Here is a 12,951-nt window from a genome sequence, read left to right as displayed (position 1 = left end):
GGTTTGGTTATAGCAACTTTTTAATAAAATTGTGAATCGACCAACATATGGCGATATTGTGAAAAGACGAACCATGAACGGAATGACATATTGCGGTATACCGCAATTGTCGGTATAGGTAACAACATAACATTACCGAACTTTCTATCAACAAAAAAAAGAGTCTGCTCATGCTTAAAAATAATGCTGAAATAAGCACAACTTTTTATCATTGGCAATGATTCTTTAACCTATACAGAGAGAATGAACTTTATTATTAGAAATAAACCAATACCATCCACAATCCTACTAACGCACAATTAATCAACTAAATAGTTGATTGCAAGTTAGAGATTATCTCGGCTAACCCACTAATAACAACCTAACAAAATTACCATACAACCGATGAGTTTGCAATACTAATTGAAACTCATGTTCCTACTAGATAAAAGTTTAATTATTTACTAATTAAGTTATATTAATTCACTAAATATTCAAATGATATTTCTTCAAGGCTGAGATTTAAAAAAAAACAATAGAGGGAACTTCAATAGATTGGCGGAGAATATACTTCATTAGTAATACATTCAAAGTCTAGGTGAGTCCGACCGAGAGGAAGAAGAAGATGAGAGAGAGAGAGAGAGAGAGAGAGAGAATAAAAAGAAAAAGAAGAAGAAAAGAAGAAGAGATAAGAGATAAGATAGAAGAGAGAGATTAATCTAAATGATGAAGTTCTAGTCTATGTTAGTTAATATAAAATAATTATAAGTATTTATTTTAATAATTAATTCAATTATATTGCGGTTTGCATACCACATTATTTGGTTATGTGGAACTACAATTGCAACAGCATATTGTGGCCGGTTTTATAAATCGCATATTGCGGTCGGTTTTCATGATAGATCGGCTTAGATGCAGTAAAACCTCGGTTGGTATTTGCGATTTTTCGGTTTTTGGTCTAAAATGCCAGCCCTAAGTCCAACAACTGAAATCAGCATCCTACAATAGAAAAAGAAATTAGAAAAGCAAACAAAGAATAACACAACTAAATTTTGTTGGAATTTTTGTAAGTATTTCAAAATACAAAAATATTTTATTAATTATTTTATGTTGAACTTATATTTCCAGATTTTTGAGTGGTTTGATTACTTCTTTAAAACAGCAATTATTTTCTATATTTATAAAATCTATGACCTGATACTTTTATATTAATTGTTAGCTTTGTCGGTTTTGATATCTCCTCTTTGGTTTTAATTGAGTTATTACCGTTACTTAATATTTCAATTTATTTTATCATTTAAATAAGTTAAATGTATTTGGTTTACAATAGTTGGTGAATGTTTTGATTCCAATCTTTATTGCGTGAGTTAATTGCTTAGTTGGGATCAAATTTTGTTCTTAACGTGCAAGTGTTTTATGTGGTTTAATTGCTTGGTTAAAAACCCAACGTTCACTTGGAGTTGGTAATCTCCAATATAATAAACCATTCGAGCTATGTGTTAAAAAAGGAGAAGAGAAATTAGATAGACACATTTCTTCATTATTTTCTCCTCCACATTCTTGAGTTTGTGTTCCAATTTGTTTTCTTTTATCTTGGGAAAGATTCAAGTTGTTCATCTGACCCAAGTATTGTGAGTGTACGCTTATGAGGGTCATAGGTTGTTGTATCCTGGAGGGTAGGGCGCCATACAACCTTGCTACACCGAGACATTGTCTCCGAGGGGCGAAATCTACTCTTAAGGACAGTGAATTACACGCCTCAACCTAAAACTATTATTCTACTCAAGTATCAGGAAGAACGATCTTCTACATCCCAAAAGATAAGTATCTTGCTGTAATTTCATTAATTTTATTTAATTTACTATATCAATGTAAATTATAATTTTCTAATCTATTTTCTTTGATGTTTTGCAGGAAAAGTAGCATCCATAAACCAAATTCTCCAACAATTTGAGAAAGAAATTACATGTGAAAGAACTTAGAAAAGCAAACAATGAATAACACAACCAAACTAGGGAAAGAAATTATTGCAATCTGCAAATCGCATATCTACATATGCATGTGTGATTGTGGTGGTCGGACTGTGACAGCGGTGCCAAATTGAGAAAGAAACGGAGAAACTCAGAAACGTAGAAAAACAGAGAGAAAGAGTAGTATATGTTAATTTTGTTTCATCTCATCATCACTATTTGGCCATTCATGATAATCTGGAATCATAAAAATACTAATCCAATGACGGAGCATTTTTCCTTGTATTCATGGGGCAGTTTAGTCCTTTTATTTAGAAATAAAAATCTGTCTGATTTGCCCTTAATTTCATCTGCATGTTTATCCACAAAAATAGCAAATTTCTTAAACCCTCAAGTGGTTTAACTACTTCAACAGTAAAAAAAAAATTGGCATTCCTGAAGACAAGTGAAATGAATCTTTCATCTTTAACCAATTAATCTCTCTCAGGGCCAAAATTAACAAACCAAACTAAACCTCAACTCTCAGCTCTCTTCTCTCTCTGTCTCAGTCTCACACATCTCACACTTCTCACAATTCACAATGGTAGATTCCCCAACGCAGACAACCCCACAATCCACAAAGCACCAGCCACCCACAGTCACAACAAAGGCAGAGCCCAAGCCCTTGCTTTCTTCATCAATCTTCTTCAACTCAAGAAGAGCCCCCGCCCTTGCTTATGGATTCTCATTTGTCTGCATTGCCTGCACTCTCTTCTTGGTTTTCAACCCATCTGGCTACTCTTTCCCTTTCGGCTTCAAGAACATCTTCCATGCCTCCTTCTTCTACTCCTCTTCTGCCCAGACCCCAAACACCCCTTTTGAGCTTTCCCGGGAAAACCCATTTTCCGGGAAAAGTGAATCTTTACCACATTTGGATGAGAGTGGAACTTTGAAGAGTGATCATCAGATGGGTAATGCTCAACCACCCAACCCCATTCTTTTCTTGTCTCAAGACTCCAATCAGACGTCCAAGAACACTACAATCCAAGTTTCTGGGGAACGGGAGGGTTCAATGAGAACAAATGAATCTTCCTCGTCGTCGAATGAAATTGAAGTTTTCAAGGTTAATGCGGAGGAAGCTAAGCCTGTGGCTGTGAGTTCTCAATCTTTTTCTAAAGATCCTAATGGAAAAGATGGTTTGGCAAAGAATGGGGTTTTGGGGCAAGCAGAAGTAGGAAGATCAAGCTATGTTGCATTGACGTCGAAAGAGAGTGATGGTGGCAATGAGGCATTGCCTGACTCTGGGAAGCAAAGCAAACAAACTGGGCCTGGTTTGGATTTTTGGACGAATGATTGTGACATATTTGATGGAAGATGGGTGAGAGATGATTCGTACCCACTTTATGCTCCGGGGTCTTGTCCTCACATAGATGAGTCTTTCAATTGTTTTCTTAACAAGAGGCCTGATAATGGTTACGAGAAGTATAGATGGCAACCAAAACATTGCAATCTCCCAAGGTATATTTTATTTGCGGGGCTCAGGGCTGTTTTTACATCTATTTTAAGTATGTTTTCTTTGTATTATATTTTATTTGGGTTCACTTCTAATTTAAGGTTTTACTTTTAAACAAACTTAGCTGTTGTGGCAATTTTATACTTGAGTTATAGCTGGTTTTCGTAAGTGCAAAATTCTTGCTTGCTTGCAATTAGTCTTGTAAGGATTTACTTTTAATCAATATAACAATTACTTGTTATGTCTGTTCAAAGTTCAAAATGAATTTCATACAGTGTTCTGTTCTGTGGACTAGTGTGTGTGTGTGTGTGTGTTTATGTTTTATGCTAATGCATTTGCTAGATTGTTTCTGTTGAACAAAGCTTGTTGGTTCTGTTTTTGTGATGCTGGTTTCCTATGAACTTCTTGAGCAGGTTGAATGGTAGGAACATGTTGGGATTATTGAGAGGAAAGCGTTTAGTTTTTGTTGGTGATTCTCTCAATAGGAATATGTGGGAGTCTTTAGTTTGTCTCCTCAGGAATTCAGTGGATGATAAGAGCAGAGTTTTTGAAGCCTCTGGTAGGAGCGAATTTCGTACAGAGGGCTCTCACTCTTTTATATTCAAGGCATGTTGTTCATCATCCATTATCTCTGATTTAGAATTCATAGCCTGATAAATTCCTCCTTCTTTCCTTTTGAGTTTTATTTCGTTTTGACCAGAGTGAATGAGAAAGTTCACACGCCTGGAACCAATACAGTTTGCTATTGACTTGGGATTTCCATTTCAAACATGTAGCAAAAAACAGTTATCTAAACAGCCCAATGGAGCTAAATTTTTTGCTTTCCTTTATATCCCATGTTATCTGAACAGCTCGATGGAGCATCTAAGTTAATATTTATATTTGTTCTCAAATGGATCCACAGGATTATAATTGTTCAGTGGAGTTCTTCCGATCACCATTTCTAGTTCAAGAATGGGAGATGCCAGATGCAAATGGATCGCTAAAGGAGACACTTCGCCTTGATTTGATCGAGAGGTCCTCTGATAAGTACAAAAGTGCAGATGTTCTCATCTTCAACACAGGTCACTGGTGGACTCATGAGAAAACTTCCAGAGGGTAAGACCCATTCCCCCTGTCAATCTGTGTCATTGATTTTATGAAACTGGCCTGGAATACTACAAAAACATAATCATATTGCAGGAAAGGTTACTATCAAGAGGGTAGCCATATCTACGGTGAATTGAATGTTAAAGAGGCATTTCGGAAAGCTCTAATGACATGGGCAAGATGGGTTGACGTCAATATAAATCTTGAGAAAACTATTGTTTTCTTCCGGGGCTATTCGCCTAATCACTTTAGGTAACCACGTGAAGTAGTTTTAACTTTCAGAACCTCATGGTTGGTTAACAAATATACAGCATCTTAGTAATCTTTTTACCCTTCACAGAGGTGGAAGATGGAATTCTGGAGGTCAATGTCATGGTGAGACAGAGCCAACTGCAAAAGAAGCAAACAAAGGAAAATATATGTCGAAAATGAGAATCTTGGACTCGGTAATCACAGAAATGAAGACGCCAATCTTCTATCTGAACATTACAAGAATGACTGATTTTAGGAGGGATGCTCATCCATCAATTTATAGAAAGCAGAATTTCACAGAGGAGGAGAGAAAATCTCCTTTGAGATACCAGGATTGCAGTCACTGGTGCCTCCCTGGTGTTCCTGACACATGGAACGAGCTTCTATATGCTCAGCTCATTAGACATAACCAGAAGCAACAAAAACAGCAGCATCAAGAACAGCAGCAGGGGAGACCCTAGATAAATGATAAATCAGATGCCCTGTTTATATGGATCATGTTAACAAAGATTTGGAGAAAATGTTTTCTGTCGTATTTCTCCATAGAAAAGTAGGAGAAAAAAAGTTATAATTAGGGAAGGTGTGTGCAGGCTGTAAATGATTGTCTTTGAACATGTGGGAAAGAAGTGGAGATCAACAATAGGGCATGGTTTAGTGTACTAGCCACCAGGATGTAGGAGGGGATTGTTCTCCATTAGCCACTCATGGTTTTTACATTGTAAATTTCATACTTAATTTCTAATGACATGATGTAAACACAAGTCTCAGTAATTTAAGCTTATAATATCTTTGTGCACTGGATGTGGTTGATAATTGTAAATCATGTCATAGCTTTATTCAAGAAGTTTCATAGAAAGAGATGAGCTCGTAGCCATATAAGCTTGAACATGAACTTGTAGCCATGATCATCATCGTATCAGGCATAAAGCTTTATTAGTTTTACATAGCCATAACTTTTTATTAATACTCGGCTATCAAAGTAGCAGATGATCCATACAAATCTCCATTAACCCTCCTGCAGTTCAATCGAATTTCTCCATCAGTTCCGGTCAGAAGGCTTATATTCCCCATTTTAATCATGGATTTCACAAAGCTCTCAAAGAAGGCGCCCTGTTTAACGCTGAAGTTGTTAACAATGTTGATCGTATCAGCCCCGCTGGTCGAAAACAGCTCTTGATCGCTTTGGAGAAGGCCCTTACGAACTTGAAGATTAGAGAAATACTTGCCGTCGAAAGTGTTAGGTGTTGAAGGATCTAAGTTAGCTAGCACACTCGCATTCCCGTTCTGGGGGCATAACTCTCTCAGTGTTTCTAAGTAGGTTGAGTTTAATGTCGGATCAGGAAGGCCTGTGCTGTTGAAGTCATACAGTCGACTGCTGAAAGCTTGACATTTAGCACGCCCAAATGTGTGAGCACCTGTGAATTATATATTACATATATGCATGTCAAATTTTGTCACTAAAAAAAGCAACACAGATACTGTATGGTTCCTTCAATTCTTTATTTTTTCTTCCTTACCGGATAGTGCAACCAGATCAGCGGTGTCGAGGCCTACAGCTGCGAACTTGGCTTTGAGTCCGTCAAGGGTCAAAGTGGGACCTGGAATGGCTTCGTTGGCAGCCGTGCGATTCGCTGTTGTGCTATCCCTTCTTCCTAATGCAACTTGCCACGAGGGGCCTCCAGACTGCAACCATAAAATTAATTTCAAGAAGAGATCGATATAGAAGAACAAAATGAAGGCATATATTGTTTTTGAAATATGCACCAAAGAAACAGATTCTTCGGCTGCAATGGCGAGAATATCAGCACAGGAAACAATGCCGGGACAAGCAGTCTCCAATGCAGTCTTGATGTTGTCCACAACATCAAATCCTCTTGCTGAGTTGTTATTTGCAACTGCTGCTTTCTCGCTGTCTATGGTACTGGAAGGGCTGCTACTGTTGTCCAACAAGATTGATCCATCACAACCCTGAAATTAATACAACCAACAAGTTTTGTGATCTTCCCAACAATATATTCACCAATGTTTTCAAATATCTAAGTGGTTGCTTAATTATGTTAGGATAAATTTTGTTCGTTTTCGAATGATTAATCGTGGTCGGTGTCCAAATTCCAAATTCCGAAATTAGTTGTTTTAAGTTAAATAAGTTCTTCAGCTTAAATCTAAGCTCATCAGTTTGAGTCCTCGGATGAATGGAGCATTTGATCATGAAGAAGAACATGTACTTAGAAGTAAAAGTAAAAGAGCAGGAGATGAAATATGTACGTTGACGAAGCAGTCATGGAAGTGAAGCCTGATGAGGCTGGCAGCAATCCGGGGATCTGTCTGCAAAGCGTCTAGAATGACACCACGCACAATGGTTGCGGCGCATGGGCAGACTTCATCATAAAACGTAGTGGTCAGCTGAGCCTCACCATATCCTGCACCTGCACACAAGATTAATAATATCGCAAACAAAATACTTGCCGAAATTTTAATATTGTGATTATTTTGAGAAGCAGAAGAAGAAGAAGAAGAAGAAGAAGAAGAAGAAGAAGAAGAAGAAGGCTTTTTCTCAGATAGACTCATCTCTTTAACTTATGTTAATCAATGCATATGAGAGAACAGTAGTCGTAGTTCTATATATAACCTAAGCTTTATTTATAGCGTGACAAATAGTTAAATGGTTTCAAGTACCTATATCAAACTTAAAATGGGAAACACGTACGTTATGCAGATGAGTCACTGTTTTGGCAGTTCAACTTTAACTTTTGATCAATAAATATCTACCCCTTATACACTTTTTTACTATTTGCAAAGCAAAGTGACGCCTTCTAAACGAGGAATGGAAACTTTACTCAAAAAGGAAAAATCATTGAGGGAAACTTACAGGAATGCCATGTGTGGCGATATCTATATAATAATACGTGATTGGTTTGTGATACTGTGTGATGAGAGTGTTTGTCCCATATTGAAAAGTTAAGGGACTTTATTAGCATGGGTTTATAAGAAGTTGGACTACTCCCCTATAGTCAATTGATTTTGGATTGAACCTCAACTTCCGTTGCTATTACAGTGACATCCCATCGTATGAAAGTTCTTCTCCCACTAAATGATATATTGGAGGATGAATTAATGTAGATCAATTTTCTTTTGGTCTGCTGTTGCTTAACTTTCGATTTAAGTATTGTATCGTAACAGATCATTGTTTCATGAAATCAAGAAAGTAAGCAATTGTGTTATATGTACTATCATGGCTACAATGATCAGATTGGAAGTTAATTCAAATGAAGACAAACATGAGATTGATCATGCCTTAGTTATAATATCTCTAGAAATTTAAACCTACTACAACTACTCTGGTTTGATTTTTCATAATTAGTATGAAGTTTAAAATGAGTTGAAATTCAAATTTATTTACCCAAAGAGAAAAAAAAAAGTTTAAAGTTGAAAATGAGTTGTATAATTGAGGAATTTATGCCTTTGCTCTTTTTTCTTCCATAAAAAACATGTGCCTTTACTTTATTTCATCAGAAAGAAAAAATGCTCTTTTACTTTAATAAAGTGTGTTGGACCGCCAGGGCACATGCCTCATTTTTTGGACATGAGATAAGAGTCAGAGTGGTGATGCTCATTTGCAGTGGGGTTATATATGCCTAATATCAGTGAGTCAGTGACGTATATAAGTTTACCGAAAAAAGTATCTAACAAAAATTGAGAGTGTATAAAAAACTATAGATTAGTAATTTAGTACCAAGCAATACATTCTTCCGTTACACATAGACTTCGTTTGTTAAGAAGGACTAGACTAGACTGGTGGATGTGTTCCATTACTAATTGTAAATATACGAGGAAAATCTCTCATGATCTTAAGTACGTATTTATATTGGACGGTGGTGATAAGACATACATGCTCAGTTATGAGGTATCGATAAGACATTGTTCACTTATGATTATTGCAAGAAAGTCCACATAATTAGGTATCGATAAGGCATACATGCTTTTGGAAAAGGTTTGGAAAAGGTTCAACTTTGAGGTTTATTCGAAATCATCAATGGGTCGAAAGGAGATTTCGGAATATTCAAAACATGGTGCATGCATATGCACACGACAAGCTGTGAGTACTAATAAATTACTAATGGGCCACAGAATTATATGGCTCAGTCACTTATTTGCTAATGGGGAAGATGACTGACTGGTTTATCAGTTTCCGTGATTGACGATCGAGGGTTGAAGACTTGATGTAAAAACTATTTTCTCCTTTTGGGAAAATAAATGTATTTAATGGCTGGCTGATATGGCAAAATATAATGTAGAGCCTTGCATAATATAAACAATAAGAAATCAAATTACAGCTCCAATTATTTCTTTATTATATGATCATCAGCATGTCTCTCACTGCCTAACAATTACAATATGATGATTTCAATTGACTCTTTTGCAATCAGACCTAATCTCTCCATCACTGCCCGTCAAAGGTCGAATGTTTCCCATATTGATCATGGACTGATCAAAGCTATCAAAGAAGTCGCTTTGGCTATTAGCAAAGCGGTTCACAATGGCAACAGTGTCTCCGCTAGTTGAGAATAGCTCCTGATCCGTTTGGAGAAGCCCGCGCTTGTTTTGGAGGTTTGTGAAGTAGTTGTTGTCGAACCCGTCACGGGTTGATTGGTCAAGATCCGCCAATGTACCTCCATTGCCGCCGTTAGGACATATTTGCCGTAGCGTTTCTAAGTATGCTGTGTCTATGGTCGGGTCGGGGTTCCCCGAGCCACTGAAATTGTACAGACGGTGGACGAAAGTAACACATCTTGCCCGCCCAAATGTATGAGCACCTGAGAAACCAAACGGTCACATATCTTTGCAAATTTATACCTAGAACAGTTACATTATAGCTATAGTGATCAGTTATATACCTGATAAAGCAACCAGATCAGTGGAATCTAATCCTACGTCGCTGAATTTTTTTGTAATTTGCTCAAGGTTTTCAAAAGGGCTTGGAATGGCAGTGGTACCAGCTCGGTTGGCTGTCCTACTGTCTCTTCTTCCCAGTTGAACTTCCCACGTTGGGCCTCCATTCTGTAACATTCATAAATAATATATGATTAAGGACAAGAAAGAAAAATATATATACATATATATATATGAGGAACCATGTAACATTACCGCAGAAACCAATATTTGAGAAGCAATTGCTAAAATGTCGGCACAGGAGACAACACCAGGGCAAACATTCTCGAGTGCAGTTTTGATGTCATCAACCACATCATATCCATCTGTGGATTGATTGGGAACTGCATCTTTCTCACTGTCTATGCCATCTGCGTTGTCCAGCATAATCGAACCATCACACCCCTGCATCTTCAATTAATTAATTAGTATTTCACATGGTTAACATTAACATACATCTCATTATTTAGACAAATCACAATTTGACATGTATACGAAAAAAAATTCTTTTTTGTATTTTTACTTACGTTGACAAAGCAGTCATGGAAATGAACCCGGATGAGTTTAGCACCAATACGAATATCATTTTGTTGAGCTTGCTCCACCACACCACGAACAACGCTGGTTACATTTGGGCATGTGGTAGTATAGAAAGTTGAGCTTAGTTGAGCGTTGGAATTTTCCAACACACAAATAGTAACAAGAATAATTGCTGCTACAATTGAAATTAATGATGAAGACATGATGGTATGAGGAAAACGAATTTAAGAGGTTGCTATAGTTAGTAGCTCTAACTTGGGATGATTGAAGACTAATATCTCTACCCTTATATAGGGAAAGTATAAGCCTATTATTAGGTGAGACGGTGCACCTCTAAGCTCTAGGCATGCATTTTGTGCATTCTAATCAAATATGATCAAATTTCGACCAAAAAAAAAAAATCAAATATGATCAAAGAGATCCGACCGTTGAAAATTCATATGTAGGAATCTTCAGATATGATGTGGCCCTACCCTACTACAGAAATCATGAACTTTTCTACGTAAAGCTTTAGTTAAAGAATTTTCAAAAGTCCAGTGGAGGGCGCGAATATTTTAACGAAGATATATGTATAATATTTCAAAAGTCCAATGTCGATATATATAATCTTGTGTCTATTCTCCTTCTTTTGTATCCAATAATTAATAATTTAGCAGAGCAAGAATTGGTCACGAAGCAATGATTGTGCACTTGATGGGGGTTTAAGACACTTTTTTCCCAAGTTCGCAAATGCCTGCTTTTCAGATCCATATATGTTTTGGAGAACATTTTCCTTAAATTTTCTATGTAGCACGCATGAGTGTGATCAGGTTTATCATACGTATTTTGGATGATCAAATATAAACTATTACAACATGATACATTGGTAGTGTGTGTATGTGTGAGAAATCTCTATCCCTTATAGTTTAGATTATCGCTTGTATTAAACTGTTACACATACATAGACCAATGATGTAGTTTAGACTATCGCTTGTATTAAACTGTTACACATACTTGGACCAAAATTTGAAGAATTTAATTATAAAGGAAGTTAATATTAGACCCTTAATGATTAGATCAATAATTAGTGTAGATATATTTCAACATGAAGTAGCTAGCTAGAGCAGTGAACGTTTCTTCTAGGCTATACTTTTTCAAATATTGGATATATGCCGTGCAGGAGATCTAGGATGCATATATATATCGAGTCTAGCATTCTAGAAATTCTGTATATGTAGTAGTCAATATAATCGAAAGACTTTAATTAGTTTGTCAAACCGCGTGGTATAGCTGTGGCCACACCCACACCACATCACTTTAATTAGTCTCATGAATATCATCTCATCTCATCTCTCAAAATGGATGATCTATTCATTACTTAAAATATAGTAATTACATATATATCCCATATACATCCAAGCTCGCCTCCTAAATTTGACTACCATAAATACAATCCAAGTTTATAACATTGTCTGATTACAACGTTCTTCGATCTTATGCAATGATCAATTAAGGTAGTTACATAAGATTTATGTATAAATATTGTGCAAATTCAGAGTAACATCCATCCTTGAAAAAAGAAAAAGAAGATAAAATAAGAGTTGGTGCTCTCCAGCCCCTCATTAATTTGACTTTATTATCTCATTATAGTAATATTTAACGTCACCCGGTAATGTTAGCTAGGCTTACCACATTTATATACCACATTATGTATCACCTCTCTAATAGAGGTGGAGCCTGGCAAGGGCGGAGCCAATTAAGGCCTAGGAGGGTCATATGACCCTTCTGACCCAATGGTAACACTTACAGTTTAGGCTTTTGTTTGCTCATTTTACTTTTATTTATTTTTATATTACTCCATTTACTTAAGTTTACAATGTAAATAAAGAAGTACCCCCCATTTGGATTCAAATAAAAATGCTAGAAAATCAAATTCCCACCAAATCAAATTATGAAAAATCGGTTTTAGTGTAAAATATATACGATTTAGGCTAAAAATGATGGCTCATTCAGTCAATATATACTTCATACTAAAATCCCATAAAATCAAATTTTCTTATTTGATGTGTGAGGAATAAAAGCTGCCAAAAATTATCTTCAGAAAATGATTATTCCGAAAACCCATTTTTCATACTTAGTCAATATTTTTACATAAAACAATTTTTCATGTATGATAAAACTTATTGAAAATTAGTTTATGGAGCTATGAGCTAGCGTGGTTTATATGATTTAATGTTTATTTTTATTTCTACAAAGACTATAGAAATTGTAAGCACATACCAAAAAAAATAATCATTAAATTTTAAGCTAATAACTTTAGCTAGCCCACCCGTTGAAAAATTCCTGGTTCCGCCCTTGATGAAGCATATGGAAGTGGGTGGTAGAGCAACTGGTTTGACCTTCTACCACGTAAGTGTTTTTATTCATGTTCAGTTTAATTAGCAACATCTTCCAATACTGTCTTAAAACCCATTAATATTTTTGGAACAACAACCATCAAAGTTTTCTTATATAATTGAACTTATTCTAAAATATTTATGTAGAAAAACAATGGATACTTAAGATTTTAGGTTGTTAATCTATTATCTTGTAGTTTTATTCTCATGGCACATCCTTGTATGCATTTTTCTTCTCCTCTAAACCATCCTAGTCCAAGTTTGGTGGTGGTATGGCTTTTCCATTTATCTTGGCTAATAATGTTGACCCTCTCCTTGAGAGAAT

The 12,951-nt window shown here is 36.0% G+C and overlaps 3 protein-coding genes across 3 annotated transcripts; 1 reads left to right on the top strand and 2 right to left on the bottom strand.

Annotated features, from left to right (window-relative positions):
* Positions 1-2,421: 2,421 nt before the first annotated feature.
* Positions 2,422-5,543, top strand: LOC110763006 (protein trichome birefringence-like 4). The gene is made up of 5 exons (XM_021965739.2): positions 2,422-3,446; positions 3,855-4,047; positions 4,346-4,539; positions 4,624-4,782; positions 4,871-5,543. The coding sequence occupies exons 1-5, from the start codon at positions 2,530-2,532 to the stop codon at positions 5,241-5,243; spliced, it is 1,836 nt and encodes a 611-aa protein (XP_021821431.2). The 5' UTR covers positions 2,422-2,529; the 3' UTR covers positions 5,244-5,543.
* A 42-nt stretch (positions 5,544-5,585) lies between these two features.
* Positions 5,586-7,396, bottom strand: LOC110762989 (peroxidase A2-like). Its single transcript, XM_088254451.1, has 4 exons — positions 7,048-7,396; positions 6,547-6,750; positions 6,300-6,465; positions 5,586-6,197 (listed from the first exon to the last, which is right to left on the bottom strand). The coding sequence occupies exons 1-4, from the start codon at positions 7,348-7,350 to the stop codon at positions 5,743-5,745; spliced, it is 1,128 nt and encodes a 375-aa protein (XP_088110577.1). The 5' UTR covers positions 7,351-7,396; the 3' UTR covers positions 5,586-5,742.
* Positions 7,397-9,096: 1,700 nt separating this feature from the next.
* LOC110763007 (peroxidase 15-like) lies at positions 9,097-10,487 on the bottom strand. Its single transcript, XM_021965740.2, has 4 exons — positions 10,239-10,487; positions 9,928-10,116; positions 9,678-9,840; positions 9,097-9,596 (listed from the first exon to the last, which is right to left on the bottom strand). The coding sequence occupies exons 1-4, from the start codon at positions 10,452-10,454 to the stop codon at positions 9,187-9,189; spliced, it is 978 nt and encodes a 325-aa protein (XP_021821432.1). The 5' UTR covers positions 10,455-10,487; the 3' UTR covers positions 9,097-9,186.
* Positions 10,488-12,951: the final 2,464 nt, after the last annotated feature.

The sequence above is a fragment of the Prunus avium genome, chromosome 6 (assembly GCF_965620075.1).
Source record: "Prunus avium chromosome 6, drPruAviu1.hap1.1, whole genome shotgun sequence".
NCBI lineage: Eukaryota > Viridiplantae > Streptophyta > Magnoliopsida > Rosales > Rosaceae > Prunus > Prunus avium.
Note: the sequence above shows the minus strand (reverse complement) of the source record. Positions and strands in the feature narration are given on the sequence as shown.